Source organism: Eptesicus fuscus, chromosome 9 (assembly GCF_027574615.1).
Source record: "Eptesicus fuscus isolate TK198812 chromosome 9, DD_ASM_mEF_20220401, whole genome shotgun sequence".
Classification (NCBI taxonomy): Eukaryota; Metazoa; Chordata; class Mammalia; order Chiroptera; family Vespertilionidae; genus Eptesicus; species Eptesicus fuscus.
The window spans coordinates 11,259,454-11,278,918 of NC_072481.1; the positions used below are offsets into that span (position 1 = coordinate 11,259,454).

Here is a 19,465-nt window from a genome sequence, read left to right on the forward strand (position 1 = left end):
AGGAGGGGCCCTGCCGGGCCCAGGGGAGTCTGGTGGGACAGGTGTTTCTGTGGGAAACCAGGGCCCTGACTGTACCCGTGGGGTGGGAACCGCAGGGGACCCCTGGCAATGCTGCCCGGGGCATGGGAGCTCCACGAAGGTGTCTGCTTTGTTCCCTGCTGGGTCCCCAGAGCTGAGAACTGACTGACATGCAGTAGATGGCTGCCTATTGGATGGATGGATGGATGGATGGATGGATGGATGGATGAGGAAACTGGGCGAAGTTCTCGACAAGTCAGCACGTGGAGCAGCAGAGGTGTTCTCGGGTCAGAGGATTCCCAGTTCCCCCGGGGTGCCTGCTCCTCCTGGGCGAGTGGACCGATCGGAGCTGGGCACACGTGCAATTTTAATTCTTTCCTTTGCTATTTCAGGCTTTTATATATGAGCAAAGTCAGAATCGTTCCTTTCGAAATGTTTGTCTTATGGCAACACTCTACTCAAAGCTGTAAACTGCATTCACAGGCACCGAGGGACCGAACAGGAACATCGGCAAGAAGGTTCCATGTTCTCTAAACTGTGCTGAGCAAACCAGAGGGCCTTCAAGACCCCTCCTCTGCCTCTCTTGCCGGAGTGGGTCACATGGAGCCAGTTCAAGTCCCGCCTGGTCGATGGTTAGCTGTGGGATCTTGGACAAGTTGCTCGGCCCCTCCGAGCCAGCCTCCTCTCGGGGTGGGTGGGAGCGTGCACTGAGACGGGTGGGTGGGAGCGTGCACTGAGACGGGGGTGGGTGGGAGCGTGCACTGAGACGGGTGGGTGGGAGCGTGCACTGAGACGGGGGTGGGGGTGGGAGTGTGCACTGAGACGGGGGGTGGGGGTGGGAGTGTGCACTGAGATGGGGGGGTGGGAGGTAGGGGGTGGGAGCGTGCACTGAGACGGGGGTGGGGGGTGGGAGCGTGCACTGAGACGGGTGGGTGGGAGCGTGCACTGAGACGGCACGCCATGTGCACAGTGCTCCCACGCGAGCACTGGAGAAGCATCGGGGACCAATCTACCTCCTACTCTGGGCCTTGGTGGGTGGTGTGGCCTCCCCTGCTTGGTCTACTCCTTTAGTATCTGTGGGCTGAGAGAGACTATCCGTCCTTTCAAAATTCAGCTTGCATCACTTTCCCCGGGAGCGCCCCTGAACCCCTCCAGCTGATATGATCACTCCTTTGTCCTTCACATCTTTGCTCCTTTTGTGACGTTTGTCACACATCCTCTATGTGTCCAGTCCTGGCTCTTTTCTCCAGGACTGTGCCTCAGTCCTGTCTCCTGTATCCTGAGCTGAATCAGGAACTTCCTGGGGTGGGGCCCAGCAAGCCTTGCCTCAGTGGCCCTCCAGGCGATGCTGGGGCACGAATCACACAGCTGGACCCTTGATTGGCCATCACACGGCCCATTGAAGGGCGCTCCTTTGCTACTCAGAGGCTGGAGCCACTGGGGGTCCCCCTGCTCCTCCTTCTACCTCATCTCCTGCCCACATGGTACCTGAGCAGAGGCCACACGGAGTCCCCCTGGGAGGCAGGATGAAACCTTTGCATTGTGGAGTGAGATGGGCCTGCCTGAGTTCACATCCTGGCTCTGCTGTGCAGTCCTGGTGAGGAACTGGACCCTCCAGTTTCCTCACGGTACCACAGGGGGCAGCACCACTTGCCTGGCTAGGCTCCGGGGGGTTTGTGAAGGGATTTGTATAGAGCTTTATTGAAGTACACTAGAGGCCCATTGCATGAAGATTTGTGCAATAGGCCTTCCTTCCCCTGGCTGCTGGCACCGTTTTTCCTCTGGCACCCAGGACCCAGGCCTTCACTCGGCTGCAGTGGAGAAGCCAAGCCTCTTCAGTCTTCAGTCGTCTTCAGTAGTCGCTCCGTGCCTTCATATGCAAATTAACCTGCCATATTTGTTGGGTTAATTTGCATACTCACTCCTGATTGGCTGGTGGGCGTTGTGGAGGTATGGTCAATTTGCATCTTTCTCTTTTATTAGTGTAGATTATACATTTGTAAGTGTATTTAGTCTGACAGTGTTGGCCTGATGCTCCCCCCATCCCCTCACTCCACATTCAAGTAGGCTCACGGCAACTAAAATGCCTTTGGGAACCCAGAATATAAATTTCTGATTGGTGTTTAATTTACCAAGAAACTACAGTTATTGTCTTGGTCTGTTACGTTCCTTTCTTCTTCTCTCCTTCCTCCTCCTCCTCCTCCTCCTCCTCCTCCTCCTCCTCCTATCTCTCTCAAGGGATGGCCCAGGATTTCACAGAATAATTGAAAAGCTAGCTTATTAGCCTCCGGTTCTCAATAGAACAGATGGGTTTAATAAGAGTCTGTTGATCTCATATCGCACACATGCAATTTTAATTCTTTCCCTTGCTGCTTATGACAAGCACCATAAAGTCATGTGTCATGCGAAGATGCCAGTAACAGTCATTCTAACTGCTATCGTCTACTGGGCACCTGCTGGGCACCCTTTTTAATTTTCCTAGAACCTCATTTAATTTTCCCAGAACCCCTGTGCAGAGGGACTCCCATTCCCATCTGATAGGCAGGAACACTGGGATTCAGAGTTGTTTGTCCAAAGCCACACAATAGGTAATGGTGGAGCCAAAATTTTAACCGAGGATAGTCTGACCTCAAAGGTTGGTCCATTCTGTTTCCTTTCTTGTTTTTAAAACTATCCTTACTTTTAAAAAAATCAATAACATCTCTTTCATGCCCTACCTCTGGTGCCTGTCCATTCCTTAGGGGTGGCCACTGTCATCAGCTCCTGATGGCCCTCCGCACCTTCCTGGGGGCTGACGGGCAGGTAGGTACATGTGCGCATGTGCAGATGGTTCTCCCTTCATATGTGGGATCGCAGTATGGACTGTGGCACCCCCTTTTCCTCCCTTTAACTAGTCCCCTTCCTATGGTCCTTCAGGTTGTTTTCATTTTTAAATTATAAATGAAGCTGCAACTACCCTCTTTTTACAGCCCTCTCTGTGCACATGTGTATCTAGTAGATCAGGATCTTAGAAGTCAAACTTTGGGGGAGGAGTGTCAGAAAACTGGCACTTTAAAACTTCTGATAGCTATTGCTGCTTGTCCTCCAGAAAGGATTTACTGAATTCAACAGCCACCGACAGCGTATGTGTGAAAGTGCTCATTTCTCCGCATCGTCACCAACACGAAATGTTACTCGTTTTCAAATGTTTGATAATCTCATGGGTGATAAACATTATCTTCTTACTGATTTTAATCTGCATTTATTTCATTAATGTTGAAGTTGAGCATCTTCTCAAAAGTTTATTGACTATTTATATTTATTCTGTGAGTTTATGTGTAGATATCCATTGGCTGGTTTCTTATTATACACATTTTTTTTATTGGTTTGCACGAGCTCTTTATATGTTATGGCTCTTTGTCTTTTGTTTCTTCTTCTTCTTCTTCTTCTTCTTCTTCTTCTTCTTCTTCTTCTTTTTTTTACCATATCCTGATTCTAAAAACTCAGCTTAGAGTATGTATGAAAGAGACAAAGTGATTAGCTGAACCCCCTATCCATGGCTAAAACCACCTTTATCTTTAGTTCTGAAGTACACAGCTAGCTATTCCTATGAACTAAAGAATCAAAATGATAAGGGGTTTCAAATCTGTTCCAGTTTTGGGTCCTTTTTTAAGATGGTTGAGCTTAGATCAAGATTAAAGTTAACTGGCCATTTGACTTAACCTCTCTGAGCCTCAGTTTCCTCACTTGTAAAATGGGACTCATAATACCAACACCGTGGGGCTTGGGGAGGATTAAAGTAGATAATTATAACAAAGCCAGGGTCTGGGAGGTGGAAAGAGTCTAATACTTGTTTATCCTCCCCCCAGCCCATTGCTTCAAGATTCATTTTTAGGTTTTAAAAATAGTTGTCTCTTTCCACGTGTCCCTTCCGCTAGACGTGAGCGTCTCTCATAGTGTCCATCTCTGTATTCCCGCAGCTTAGAGCCTCGGGCACAGGATGTTGGATGATTCTGAGTTGCCCCTAACCTCAGGCCGGAGCCTCTTCCCCTCCCACCCTGAAGCTCCTTCCTTACACTCGGAACCCAGCGTTTCCTCTCTCTCTCCACGTTGCCTTTCCAGTGATCTCACCAGCCCCCGGGCTGTAACAGAGACCTCAGCCCCCCACCCCCGCCCCTTCCTGCATTGCCAGGTGACGCGCACACGAGCTCCTAGTGGGCACTGGAGACTCCCGGTGAGGCCAAACCTTTGTTTCTCAAGCTATGTCCCACTCGCCCATGTCCCCCTCTCCCCTGGTCATGGTGACAGCCTGGTCTCAGGCCTGACACAGAGAGACTGCGTCCAGCTCTTCATCCCACGGGACAGAGGCTTCCATTCAGAGCACTAACAGGGCCAGGCCTCGGGCACACGAGCCGCTCCGTGCCCGTGGGCACTCCCCCTGCCTGGGTCTGGGCAGACCTGCAGTAGCCGTTGATGATCCTGCCGGACACCACCTTCCGGAAAGGCTCCCAGTGCTTGGCTTCTCCTTCCACGGGCGCGCCCAGCAGGACCACGTCCTCCACGATCCCCTGGCAATCTGGCGAGAGACGGGAAGGCCGTCAGTGCCCCTGGCCACAGTGGGCCTGGGAGGGGCTCTCCAACAGCGGTGGAGGAGATGGGTGTCACACACACACATGGGCGCTCGCACACTCAGGCACACACATGTGCAAACACATGCACTCATATGCTCGTGCACACATGCAAACACACACTCATGCATACACATGCATGCACACACACACACACATGCACATGAGCACACAGTATTGGGAGCTTCTACTTCCTGAGTTCCAGGCCCTGGGTCAAGCCCCTCGTGTGCCTGAGCTATTCCGGCAAAGCACCGTTATTCCCATTTTAGAGTTAAGGAAAACCAAAGACATTTTCCAAGATCACATGGCCAGTGAGTGACACAGCCTGAGGTGGGACCCAGGTCTGTTCCGCCATTCACGAAGCTCACCACTGGCCAGGGACTCGGATGGGACGTCCTCCTTCAGAAGGAACTGACCGGCCGCCATCATCACTTCTGCCAGCGGGGAGACACCACAACCTCCCTTGGTGACAGTTCCTCCTGGCCAGTGCAGCATGGCGGGAAGGTGGGCGTGAAGAGGAGACGGGGCGGGTGAGTCCGGGGGCGGCTGGGCCCCGGGCAGGGAGTATACTCATCAGCGGCACTGACTGCTTTGTTCGTGGCAAAATCATGCTCAGAGACACCGAAATGGTCTTTGGGTTATAATTTATAATAGTATTTCACAAGCCAATAGCATACAGGGTCATGTCTCTTAATAAGCCAATAAAGAAATAACGTTCTCCAAAGCAATGATCGATGGATGGCATGACTGTTCCAGGCAAAGGGGAGATGAAAGAAATGAAGCCCAAATCTCACTGAGGTGTGACTTTCCACTGGCTGGTTCTCGGAGGAGTCGGCTTAGCCAACCAGGAGCTGACACCGGCTGCCAGCGCTCATTCCAAGTCCCTGGTGCAAGAGCAGGTGCTTGGGAACGAAGGTGCCCTGTGGGCGCGCCAGGTCACCTCCCGCTTGGTTTTCACCACTGCGGGCACAGAGCAGCCTTGCCCACGGCTGGAGCGAGTGTCCCGATACCTTCGGAGCGCTACTGAGGCCAGAGGGAGGAGCCTCGGCCGCACCAGACACTCTCTCGCTAAGCCCGGCAGACGCTTGGTATTTCACGTTTCAGCGTCCATTACGCCACAGTCGCTCTTCCATACGTTCATGTCAACCAACACTGAGGAGCTCAACAATTCTGACGGCATCATCTCGACATGGCCTCCCCAGTGCAAACAAATCACTCCTTAGATCAAAACAGCTTCACTTACGTTATAAACATGAGGCTTTCAAACCCTAACACACCAATACACAGTACTGACCCAATGGCTCAGAGGTATTTCAGGCCAGGGTTGTGCCAAGTGCAGTTCACGGCCCAGGGCCGCTCCAGGACTATTTGTCCTGAGGAAACAGGGAAGGAGTCTTCCTTCTTTCTTACTGAGAAACCAACAGTTCACAGGTGGCTGCAATTACCACACTCAGAGAAGCACCGCTCTTGACCAATGAGAGGTTCCCACGCACCCCCCATTCTGTCACTCTCCATCACTTGACTCCCTTGCATTTTGCTTCTTGTCATTTACCACTTGTTTATGTCTGTCTCCGCCTCTAACATCCAGGTCCAATGAGGGTGAGTGCTCTAGCTGCCATAACCACAGCTGCTCGGGCTTAGCACAGTGCTTGGTGTATACTTGGTGCTCAATTAAGATCTGAATTAATGACCGACTGAATGAATGAACTGCCCTCCCCCCCCCCCCCCCCCCCCAGGAAAGCCAGTAGATGTACTTTGCGATCTCGAAGCCCTGGTTCAATTCCCAGTTCCCCACACGCGGCCCTTCCTTATGATTCTGAGTTCCCACACGTCTCTGCAGGCTCAGCGTCACTGCTGGGGAATGGGCCCAGGAGGGGGCAGCTCCACCCAGCTTTGCCACTCTGTTGCTGAGTGACCTCGGACAGCTGGCTCCCTCTCTCTGGGCTCCAGTTTCTAACCAGAGTGCAGCTAATTGTATCCTGTTTGGGCTTCCACGTCAGAGTTTGTCTGAATAAAGGGTTCCAGGCTGAGAGAAGTTTGAGAACGCCTGTAGTACCAAGTTCTCTGAGTGCTCCTCTGGCTCTGACGTTGAAAAATTCCGGGGCACAGAATGCTGATTTCACTCCTTTTGCTTCCAGGGCGGTGATTATCTGGCAGAGGGATGGAAGACTTCAGTAAGCTGGCGGTTTGTGCTGAACAGAAGGCTGACTCAGACACCACTTGATGTCAGGGCTATTTCAGGTGCCTACGTTGCAGCAAAGCTGTAGAGAACGAGATTTTATTCCAGCCCCATTCCCTGGGCAGATGAGGAGACTGAGTCTCAGAGGGGATGGGGGCATGCCCAAGGCCACACGGGTAGTGGGAACAAAGCTGGGACCAGAACCCGGACTGCACAGAGAGCTGCCTGCTCCCCGGGGCCATGCTTTCTGCTGTTTGCAGTAATAACACAAAGCACAGCGACTGCATGTGCGTTACCACTGCTCCCACAGCGCCAGACGGTTATTGACCCAGGGCCAACGACTGAGCTCAGCAGCTCTCTCTGGGGGCCGCCCACTCAAGCCACCTGCTCTGCCCACAGAATCTCACAGAAGAGCTGGGACCACTTTCCATCCCTGGGAGTTGACACTTGGAGGGCTGGGACCCCTTGTGGCCAGAAGTGGCAATGCAGGATTCCTGACTGAGGTACCCAGGGCAGCTGCTGGCATCCTGAAGTTGCCCGTGACCTTGAACTGAGACAAGTAGTTAAACCTCATTAGACAGCCCAGGGCCCAGCCAAATCAAGTCAGGGCGGGCGGCGAGCTGGAAACACATGTACCCATCGCTGAAGCCGGCTGGCAATTGTCTTACCAGACCTTTTCCTCTTTCCTCCTCACTGTTGCCACACTCAGACGTGCTCTTCTTAGGTTTTAGAGACATTGCAAACCTGCTCTCTGTGATGTTGCAAACGTGGGATAAGCCATGTGACGGCTCTCAGTAACACACAGGTGTTAGCGAAGGGAGGTCGGCGAGAATCACTTTAGACCACTGGTTCTCAACCTTTCTAATGCTGCGACCCTTTCATACAGTTCCTCCTGTTGTGGTGACCCCCAACCATAAAATTATTTTCGTTGCTACTTCATAACTGTAATTTTGCTACTGTTAATGAATCGTAATGTAAATATCTGTGTTTTCCGATGGTCTTAGGCTACCCAGCTAGCGGTTCTCAACCTGTGTGTCTCGACCCACAGGTTGAGAACCGCTAGCAGGGTCGCCTAAGACCATCGGAAAACACAGATATTTACATTACGATTCATTATCAGTAGCAAAATTACAGTTATGAAGTAGCAACGAAAATAATTTTATGGTTGGGGGTCACCACAACAGGAGGAACTGTATTAAAGGGTCGCGACATTAGAAAGGTTGAGAACCACTGGTTTAGACACAGGGTGGAGTTCTGTGGGGCAGCTCAGAGCCGTCACCATTCCCATAACAGGACGGTCCAGGAGGGGGAACTCGGGCCAGGAGATAGATGCTGGCCACTGGAGTAGGTGATGGAAGTGAAAAAATGTCAGAATTCGTTGCTCGGTCCAAAACCTGTAACGGCAGATTTCAGCCGTTTAGGTCAGTGGTCGGCAAACTCATTAGTCAACAGAGCCAAATATCAACAGTACAACGATTGAAATTTCTTTTGAGAGCCAAATGTTTTAAACTTAAACTTCTTCTAATGCCACTTCTTCAAAATAGACTCGCCCAGGCCATGGTATTTTGTGGAAGAGCCACACATAAGGGGCCAAAGAGCCGCATGTGGCTGGCGAGCCGCGGTTTGCCGACCACGGGTCTAGGTAAAAGGCAGACGCTCCTTGCTCAGGGATCACCTTTAGTATGAAGCAGGCCCCTTCCTGGGCACGGACGATCCCTCCCATGACGAGAGTTCATGCAGATGCCTCCACTGTTCAAGACCAACGAAAGACACCAGATTTAACGTTTCATAAGAGCTCATGTGAGACTTCATCGCCGTTTTGCTGCAGGAACAATGAATGTTGGCTGCAACGTGTTTAGATTTATTCCAATTGCTACCATCCACCTTGTGAATTTTTAAGGCATTAAAGGTAGTCCTATAGCTTACTTTTATCCGTGAGAATTTGGATAAACCAGTTTCTGTCTTGTCAAGTGCCCCATGCTTTCAGCGGCTCACACTGGAATCCTTTTACCACGTGGCCCTTCTCAGCCTGGAGACTGTCTTAGCTTTTCAAAAAAATTAAGAGCTGAGAACAAACACTGTCTTTGCAATAGCAAACTTCCATCTACTCTAGAACCTTGGCCTTAAAAATTGTATACAAATTGAGTTTTTATAAAACTAAATATTCTTTTAAAAAATATGTATTTTTATTTATTACAGAGAGGAAGGGAGAGAGAGAAGGAGATAGAAACATCAATGATGAGAGAGAATCACTGATAGGCTGCCTCCTGCATGCCCCACACTGGAGATGGAGCCCGCAACCCGGGCATGTGCCCTGACCGGGAATCGAACCATGATCTCCAGGTTCACAGGTGGACACTCAACCACTGAGCCACGCCAGCAGGGCAAAACGAAATATTCTTAAAATACACCGAACAGGGCCGGCGCTACCTAAAAGCCCAAGGAGAACCCTCTGTACAGGGAAGGCCCCTCTGTCACCGGGAACACGGCTCCTGGCTTGCCTTTGGCGTTGGCTTTTCCGTACAGCGGGCTCTCTTAAAGCGAGGCAGGCCCGCCCAGGTGTTTCCGAACAGCCTCCCCTCGGAGCCACACAGACATCTCCCGCATGCCTGTCACGTTGTCAGTAATGAGATTCTCCTGGGCTGCAAAGACCAAAGGATCTCAAGTTTGAGAAGCGAAAGAGCCGGATTTTCTCCCTCCTGGCAGGGGGTCGTGTGTGCAGTGAGCGATAAGCGGCAAATGGAGGAGGAAATTATCTCCCGACTGCCGGTCCAGGAAACAGACCTTGAAGGAAATATGAATTGCATCCAGCACAAACAAGATCCATTCCAACACTCCCCCCCCCTCGCCCCCTCCACAGCATGGTAAGCACATCGAGAGAAGCTGCCAGAGGGAGAGGGAGGGAGACAGGTGGGAAGGGAGACAGAGCTAAGGCAACAGGGACGCTCTGCCCGTCTCCCCCTCGCCCCCCGCACTGGGGAGAATTGCTTAAAGAAGGCCATGTGGATATACTATAAGGACGTGGGATGAATTCTTTAGGGGGCGAGTAAGCCTTCATCTGCCCCTTGTGTCCCCATCCCTTTGATTTGGCCATGCCACGTGGTAAGGCTGGTACCAGCATCCCGGCACCCGGGAAATTGATCTGCACGCCTGACCCCTCCTCGCTCCCACCCGGGGGACGAAAGCTGGGTGTGTCTGAGGACAAAACAGACAGAACTGGTGGGTGGATGCCACGGAGGGAACTAGGTCACATCCAATGTGGTGTGAGCCGTCAGGAGGATGGACGAGCCGCTGCCCGAGTGACAGCCTGTCCGCACGGCAGCTGGCACCAGTGGCGCTCAGCACCTTCTCAGCCAAGTGGGAGCGGAGGGACTCCAGGGTCAGCACGGGGGAAGGGATCTGTGTGAGCTCCGACACACTCTTTGCCTGGTTTTGTTAGTTTTGTTAGTTCATGTCTTTTTTTTTTTTTTTTTATGTCTTCTATTTTATTTTATTTATTTATTTATTTATTTTTAATGAATCTTTATTGTTCAGATTACAATTGTTTCTCCTTTTTCCCCACATATCTCCCCCCCACCCAGTTCCTACCCCCCCTCTTCCTTTACCTCCCCCCCCCCCGCTGTCCTTATCCATAGGTGTATGATTTTTGTCCAGTCTCTTCCCATACTCCCCACACATACACCCCTTTCCCCCTGAGAATTATCAATCCACTCCCATTCTATGCCTGATTCTATTAAGTTCACCAGTTTATTCTGTTCCTCAGATTTTTAATTCACTTGACTTTTAGATTCACTTGTTGATAGATATGTATTTGTTGTTCATAATTTTTATCTTTCTTCTTCTTTTTCCTCTTTTTGAAGAATACCTTTCAGCATTTCATATAATGCTGGTTTGGTGGTGATGAACTCCTTTAGCTTTTTCTTATCTGTGAAGCTCTTTATCTGCCCTTCAATTCTGAATGATAACTTTGCTGGGTAGAGTAGTCTTGGTTGTAGGTTCCTGCTATTCATCACTTTGAATATTTCTTGCCACTCCCGTCTGGCCTGCATGGTTTCTGTTGAGAAATTAGCTGATAATCGTATGGGAGCTCCCTTGTAGGTAACTAACTGTTTTTCTCTTGCTGCTTGTAAGATTCTCTCTTTGTCTTTTGCTCTTGGCATTTTAATTATGATGTGTCTTGGTGTGGTCCTCTTTGGATTCCTTTTGTTTGGGGTTCTGTGTGCTTCCTGGACTTGTAAGTCTATTTCTTTCATCAGGTGGGGGAAGTTTTCGTTCATTATTTCTTCAAATAGGTTTTCAGCATCTTGCTCTCTCTCTTCTTCTGGTACCCCCATAATTCTGATGTTGGTTCGCTTGAAGTTGTCCCAGAGGCTTCTTACACTATCTTCAACTTTCTGAATTCTCTTCTCTTCATGCTTCTCTGGAAGAGTGTCCTTGGCCTCTTTGTATTCCAAATCTTTGAGTTGATTCTTGCAATCCTCTAGTCTGCTTTTGGGTCTCTGTATAATATTTTTTATCTCAGTCAGTGTATGTTTAATTTCTAGTTGGACCTCATTGAATTTATCGGCCTTTTCCATGAAATTCTTGAAAAACCTTATAACCGTGGTTTTGAACTCTATGTCCAGTCGCTTGTTCTCCTCCATTTCTTTGGTTTGTGATCTGTTTCCTTGCCTTCTCATATTCTCTGCTTCCCTAAGTTGGTAAGGTAGTTTTGTGTACTAGGTGTCCTATTGGTTCAACGGGTCAGCCTCCCAGTTACTTGAGGTGGACACTCTTGGTGTACCCTTGTGTACTGTGTGTCCCCCAGCAGGAGCTACAGCAAGGGCTAGTTTTCTCCTCCTTTGCTTGGGCGGTTTTGGAGCAGTCTGACTGGAGCTGCAGTTGGTTAAGCTGCTCCAGAACAGGCCATTTATATGCAAAAGCCGCTGTGTGGAGCCTGGGCGGGTTTGTAGAATGTGCGGGGCGGGATCTCAGGGCGGGGCCTCAGGGCTGGGTGGGGTCTCAGGGCGTCACTAGGCTGGGGCGTGGCCAACGGCGATGGCTGCCGTCAGCCGTCTCTGCCTTTCCACGTTTCCAAGTCCCTGCGCCCCGCGCTCCAGCGCAGTAAACAATGATTGCTGGGCGCACCACCGCAAAAGTCACTCTCACTTTCCGACCCGATGGCCGAGAGTCCAGCTTCTCCCCGTAGGTGCCTGGGTCCCCCGAGTGTCCCCAGAAACTGGATTTCAGAGTGATCGGGAGCTTGTCTCCCTGCGGGTTGAAGAAAAGCCGCGCACCCAGCCGCCCGCCGCTGGCCCGATTCGCGTGCCTCCGTACCTCAGCTTTTCAGCGATTGTGTTCCTTTCTCTTCTTAGTTGTAAATCTTCCACTCAGCCAGCTTTCCCGTGGTTCTGGGTGGTAGACGTTTTTGTCTTTTAGTTGTATTTTTGAAATTGTTGTGTGAGACAGCAGATTAGTTGTTTAACTATGCCGCCATCTTGGTTCCTCCCCTAGTTCATGTCTTTTATTAACCCAAATACGACGACTTGTCTTCTGCTGAAGCAATAGGTTAGACAGCATTTGCCACAATAGTGTCTGTCAAGGTGGCCGGCCATAGGAACCCCAGCATTCACCTGAGGGGCACTCCCGGCAAAGGCGACTGATGGCGCCATTCCCATCCACTTGGTAGTATTTCAGGAGCCAGCGTAACCTTCCTTCTCTCCTGCTCATTCTTCTCGGGAGCGGTGTAAGACTTCTTCTTCCTTTTCTCAGCACCTCCACGAAGTCTCCACACGAGAGGAAGAGCGGACTCCTTTTGAGGGTTGTGGTCAGACAACGTACGCCCGTCTTCCAGTTGCCTGCCAGCAAGGACCAGCCTTTGCTGATGAGGAGGAATTCCTTCCTTCGCCTGGATCTTGGCTTTTACATTTTCTATCGCACCCGAGGGTCCAACCTCGAGAGTGATGGTCTTCCCCGTGAGGGTTTTCACGAAAATCTGCATCTTGGCGGCGACTCCACCGCAGATGCCGGATCGGAAAGCTTTGCCCTGGTTTTATCTTGCAAATGTCCGGGGCAGGAATGCTGGCCTAAATTCACAGGGGCTAGGAACGAAACTGGACAGAGTTCTTGCTGTAAAGGCTTTTATGAAACAAAACGAAACGAAACGAAACAAAAACCAAGTTCCGGAATTCTTTTTTTTTTTTTTTTTTACGTTGTTCCCCCCATCCCACCCCAATTTCCATCTATTGATCTTAAAGGGGGGAGGGGGAGGGGGGAAACATGGATCTGCCGCTCCACTCATTCATGCCCTCACTGGCTGCCTCCTGCCTGTGCCCTGACCGGAGATGGAGCCCACAACCTTGGTGCATTGGGACGATGCTCCAACCAGCTGAGCTACCCAGCCAGGGCTGGAATTCTATTTCTTTCATTTTTAAAAAATTTATTGATTTTTTTTACAGAGAGGAAGGGAGAGGGAGAGAGAGTTAGAAACATCGATGAGAGAAACATCTATCAGCTGCCTCCTGCACACCCCCCACTGGGGATGTGCCCGCAACCAAGGTACATGCCCTTGACTGGAATTGAACCTGGGACCCTTGAGTCTGCAGGCCGACGCTCTATCCACTGAGCCAAACCAGTTAGGGCTATCTATTTCTTTTCATTTTTTTAAAATAGTCATCTGAGGATATGTTTACTGATTTTAGAGAGAGAGGAAGGGGGAGAGTGAGAGCGAGCACAAGAGCGAAACATAGACTGGTTGCCTCCTATACGAGAGCCAACAGGGGGTCAAACCTGCAACCTAGGTTAATGCCCTGACTGGGGATTGAACCTGCAACCTTTTTTGGTGTACGGGACGATGCTCCAACCAACTGGACCACCTGGCCAGGGCTGGGATTCTATTTCTTTCTTTCTTTCTTTTTTTTTTTTTAATATATATTATTGATTTTTTACAGAGAGGAAGGGAGAGGGATAGAGAGTTAGAAACATTGATCAGCTGCCTCCTGCACCCCCTCCCCCCACTGGGGATGTGCCCGAAACCAAGGTACATGCCCTTGATCGGAATTGAACCTAGGACCCTTGAGTCCTCAGGCCGACGCTCTATCCACTGAGCCAAACCGGTCAGGGCTGGTATTCTATTTCTTAATCCTCCTTCTTTATTATCATCTTCATTATAGTTTGATTCAGGATAGGTTAAGTGCTTTATACATAGATTATTTTTTTTGATTGATTGACTTTAGAGAGAGGGAAGGAGAAAATGGAGAAACATTAATTTGTTGTTCTGCTTGTTTATGCATTCAAAATTTCCTGTTCTTTTTTTAGTGCTTTGTTCTTTCCACTTATTTTCAACGTTTTAATTTATGTCTTTAATAATTGTAAACACTTTTTTGGAGGGTCTAATCCTGATGCTTGTTTCTGAGACTCTCCGCATGGCAGTTTTCCCCTTGTGTGTTTTAAAGTAAGTCTAGATTCTGAGCTCATCTTTAAAGCCGCTCACGTATTCACAGATGGGAATCTGGTAGCCTGGGTGGAGGGCCTGTTTTCTCCAGCGTAAGATGGTGTCAGCTTTTTTGACTCAGGATTCCTGGATCATGCAGGTAGTATTAATTTGAACCCTAATCCAGTGAGGCCTGGCCCTGGGTCTCTGAATTCCCAAGGAGACATCCCCGCCCCAGTTGGGGGACATGCCTACTGCTCTGGCTTCTGTTTCCTCCTTGTTTCTCACCTCTGGTCATTTCCTTACTTTTGGGGAGCTCAGCCAAGCATTTAAAGGGATATTTGCTAGAGCTTACCTAGCATTTCGGGAGTATTTGTAATGGAAGAATTTCCAGGCAAATTAGTCCGTTATTGCCACTGCAGAAGCTTCTGGTTTAGCTCCATTATTTGTTAACCTCCCTTTTATTTATTTCTTAAAATACATTTTTGTTGATTTTAGAGGGGAAGGGAGAGAGAAACATCAATGATGAGAGAGAATCACTGATTGGCTACCTCCTGCACACTCCACACTGGGGATCGAGCCCATAACCCAGGCATGTGCCCTGACTGGGAATTGAACTGTGACTTCCAGGTTCGTAGGTCAATGCACAACCACTGAGCCACAACCAGCCAGGCTGTTAAATTCCCTTTTTAAAGAAAAGGTTCAGGTCTCAGGCTCAGAGCTTTTGGCAGGTGACAGCATTACGCTAGATCTCAATAGCATTGTTTTATTTTTATTGTGTACCTAGAGGCCTGGTGCACGAAATTCATGCATGGAGGGGGGGGTCCCTCAGCCCGGCCTGCACCCTCTCGCAATCCAGGACCCCTCGGGGGATGTCCAACTGCCAGTTTAGGCCCAATTCTGCAGGGATCCCTGTGGGATTGGGCCTAAACAGGCAGTCAGACATCCCTCTCGCAATTCGGGACTGCTGGCTCCTAACCGCTCGCCTGCCTACCTGCCTGATTGCCCCTAACCACTCTGCCTGCCTGCCTGATTGCCCCTAACCACTCTGCCTGCCTGCCTGATTGCCCCTAACCACTCTGCCTGCCTGCCTGATTGCCCCTAACCACTCTGCATGCCTGCCTGATCTCCCCTAACTGCTCACCTGCCTGCCTGATCACCCCTAACTACTCTCCCTGCCTGCCTGATCGCCCCTAACTGCTCACTTGCCTGCCTGATTGCCCCTAACTGCCTCTGCCTGCCTGCCTGCCTGATAGCCCCAAACCACTCTGCATGCCTGCCTGATAGACCCTAACTGCTCACCTGCCTGCCTGATCACTCCTAACCGCCTCTGCCTGCCTGCCTGATCACCCCTAACCACCTCTGCCTGCCTGCCTGATCGCCCCTAACTGCTCATCTGCCTGCCTGATTGCCCCTAACTGCCTCTGCCTTGGCCCCTGCTGCCGTGGCTTCATCTGGAAGGACGTCTGGAATGATGTCCAGAAGGTCATTTTGCTGTCTGGTCTAATTAGCATGTTATACTTTTATTATTATAGATTATTTTCATTCATGACAAATAATACTGAATTTCCATTTGAGATAATGTTTCCATGTAAAATAAATTTATTTAAGTCAAGATGATGAGCTGATATATAACCAGGAACACTGATGGTAATAGACACCGTGAGGCTGTATGAGGGTGGCCGTACTGGAGAAACCTGGCTGTAAATCCAGTGGTTACTGCCATCCTGCAAATGGTCGTAGCGTCCTGGTGCCCACAGCACTGGTCAGAGTGCAGCCATTCTGAGGCCAGTCACCTTCTGATGTTCCCTGGACCACATGCCAGGTTTGCTTTCTGACAGCACAGCTGCTTGCAAAGGTGGTCCTATTTCAACTGGTAATTTACTTAACTTGAATGGACCTAGGTACAAAAATAAGATTTCCCTGTGGTGGCTTCCTCTTACCCACTCCTAAGCTCTGCAACTGTTCATTCCGATTCTGAAACAGACGGCCCAGCAGCGATTGCTGGGAGGAACCGTCGGGGTGTAGAGCAGTGATAACGCTGCTGGGAGTAGTCAGCCTGTACGGTCAATACCCCGCCTCTGGGCATGAGCAGCCCTGCCACACACACTGCGGAGTCCTGACTGCGGAGCCGGGCAGCAGCCTGTGTCCCAGGATGTCCCTGTGAGCATGCGTGTGTGTCCGTGGACCTCCTTGGTCCTGAGGCCAGGTCTCCAGCAGGGAAACCGGCCTCAGGACCATGACCTTGGTCACTGATTTCTCCACCTGAGTCTGCCACACGACAGGGGCCTCCCAGTGACGGCTGGGACGTTGTAACATTCTCAAAAACAACCTCATCTGAGTTCCCATCCACCTTAAAAAGAAAAAGAGCGATGTGACTGTTTTTTCAGTGTTCAGGTCATTTTAAAACACGGTGACTTGTCACTAAAAAGACACAATTATTATTTCGTTGTCCTTTCTTATAAGAAATGTTTGGCCAGATCAGTCCCTCCGGATTGTCATCGAGGAAAAGAAAAAGGTCACTCAAATGACAGCACATGCTGGGCAGCTGCTGCCCGAAAGTCCAGTCACGCTGAGCTGGGCAGAGCTTCTGCTCTGATGACACTGAGCAGTGGTCCGATGCCAGCCCGATGCCGCCTGCCGTGGGAGCCGGGCCAGAATGCACCTGTCCATCTCCTCATCTGGAAAACGGCCCAGGAGTCCCTGGGAGAAAGGGAAGCCTACAGGCTGTCGGGAAGGTTCCATGGGATGATTCCTAGAAACACCTGGCACAGCAGGTACCGGGTAAATATCAGTTCTTCCCCCTCTTTGTGCTTTTGGTGCCTAAAATGTGAGCCAGAGGATATAAGTGGGCGGCACAGACATCTCTCCGGAAGCAGGAGCAGCTGCTCAGTTTTGCACAAGCTCTCGATGGAAGGCAGTCAGTAGACTCGCCCCCGCCAGCTTGTGTCCCAAACCCACCTAGTGCTGGGCTTGGAAGAGCCCCTTCTTCTGTGTAATGTGTGCCCCCGAAAGTCACCACAAGGTGGCGCTGTGGCGACCACAAAAACTCCAGGTGTCTCTATGGGCAGGTATGGGAGCTTCCTGGAATGCCATTCCAGTTAGAGAGGGCTAGAGTGCCCTGCCAAGGGGTAGGCTGACCACACCCAGATCGCCCACGGCTCCCTGGGGCCTCTGAGATGAGCCATGAGACTGAACCTGGCTGTCCCTGCCTTTAACTAGCTGTGCAGCCTGGGCAAGCGGGGTAACCACTGAGCTATACTGTGAAAGGGTCTCGCCGGGGCAGGGTAGAGACCCCTGGTGTGGGAGTCAGGCCCGGGCCCACCCTGGCATACGGGCTGTGTGATGGAGAACAGATCCCCCGAGAGCTGAGCCTGCTCTCCTGAGAACCAGGGACAAGTGTCCCTCTCTCCCTGGCCGGCTGTGCCGGTAAATGCAGCCACTACATGTGAAGGGCCCGAAATGAAGGGAACTCAATCAGCTGCCTTCACTTGGTGCAGTTCGACAAACCCTGTTATAGGGGATCCAAGGTGGGGCCACACTGGGGGCTGGAGACCCCAGACTTGGGGAAGTGGGGCGTGAGAGGAAAGGACTTCAATGGGTAGGAGCAGCCTCAGGCAGGGGACGGCTGCAGGACAGGGTACGGACTGTGTTCAGAAGGGAGGTCTCCTTCTATCTGAAGTCCCAAGTGGGGAAGAAATCTGGCTGACCTCTGCCCCCTCTGTGCTCTGCACAGGTCCTGGCACATAGTAGGTGCTCAGCAGAAGTCGGCTGCTAATGGATAAATAACTATATCGAGTGAAAGTTAAAACTGAAGACTCAAGTCAGAGCCTGCGTCCGTCTCTGCTTTTTGTCTGACCGATCGAGCCCCTACGTTCAGAGAACCCTGTTCATCCCCCCAACCTTCCTTCTCCCAACGTCCTAGCAGAAACCCTGGCTCAGGTGGCCTGCCTTCCCAGACCACTCACCTTCCTGCCTCTGGGTCTTTGCTCTCGCCAAGCCTGGGCTCCAAGGCCTCCTGCCTCCCTCACAGCCTCTCAAGGCTACTAGTTCTTCAAGGCCGACCACCCCCTCCCCCCGCAAAGCCTCCCCTGCCATCTGGAGGAAAGGCTTAGTGTCTAGGCCTTGTGATGAAGGCCCTTGGACAAGTCACCTCACCTCTCTGGGCTTCTGATTCTCCATCCGTAAAAACAGAAAATATAACACCTGCTTCCAGGTGTAACAAGGCCCACACCTTCCACCGTGCCTGGGAAGAAGATCAAGATGGAGTCTGTCCTTCTCCAGCACATAGTAGGTTTTCAACAAACATCAGCTTCCTCCTCTCCTCCCCCTGTTGGAACGACGGTTCTTTATTTTGGAGATGAGCAGCTGTTCTCCATGAATTTCTGCAGGGCAATGTGGCAGATGGACTAACCCCACTTCCCATTGCTCTCTGAGCCTGTGGCCCAGGTTCGAAGCCTCAATCTCTAGCAACAGCGGAACTCCAAAATGTAAAATCACCCAAATGAAAATGCAACTTGGGACCTGCCGCCTAATTCACAGTCTCCCCCAGTGCTCCCCAAAGCTGAAGAGACCGCGATCTCTAAGCTCAGTTTCTGAGGAAGCCCCTGCTACAAGCCTCCTGACAACCAGGCAGCTTCCTGGAGAGATTCTTCCCCACCAGGACACTCCCCTCCCTGTCCCAGGTCTGCAAGCCCAGCCCTGACCTTGCTGGCCAGCCAGAGGCAGAGATGTCTGAGGCTCTGGCGGCTGAGTAAGCCTGAACCTGAGCGCTCAGCTCCTAAAGAGGGTGCAACTCTCTGGCAGAGGAAGTCAGGGAAATGCTACCTGTGCAGCTGGCACCTCCGTGTGCCCTCACGGGCCTTCTGTTCTGCTTTGATTGCTAGGAAGCTACTAGCTAAATTCGCAGCTCAATTACAGCAACGGGGTAATCACAGGAGAAAATACCTTAATAACCCTAACAGGGACAAAAATAGTGGTTACTAAGTGCCTACAGTGAGTCAGCCATTCTGCTAAGTGCTTTACATATACTATGCCACTTAATCCTCTTAATCATCCTCTGAAGAAATATTGCTAGACCCATTTCACAGGTGAGGAGACTGAGGCCTAGGGACTAAGCATGCGCCTGTTCGTTCAGCTTGTAAGTAGTGGAGCTGGAATTCAGATCCAGGCCCTGCTCCCCTGTATCTGAGCCTCTCAACTGGTTTGTGTGTCCCATTCAGATTTGTCTTTTTTCTGGTTGTGATGGTT

At 50.9% G+C, this 19,465-nt stretch overlaps 1 protein-coding gene and 1 pseudogene across 3 annotated transcripts in view; both read right to left on the minus strand.

Moving 5' to 3' along the window:
* TMCO4 (transmembrane and coiled-coil domains 4) overlaps positions 1-19,465 on the minus strand; it is a 76,945-nt gene that overhangs the window by 12,008 nt on the left and 45,472 nt on the right. For all 3 annotated transcript variants that reach the window (XM_054720985.1, XM_028155457.2, XM_054720984.1), the window contains one exon: positions 4,456-4,573. In XM_054720985.1, coding sequence (XP_054576960.1) covers positions 4,456-4,573 — 118 coding nt within the window. The remainder of the gene's footprint in view (positions 1-4,455; positions 4,574-19,465) is intronic.
* LOC114233961 (ubiquitin-40S ribosomal protein S27a-like) lies at positions 12,294-12,822 on the minus strand (annotated as a pseudogene).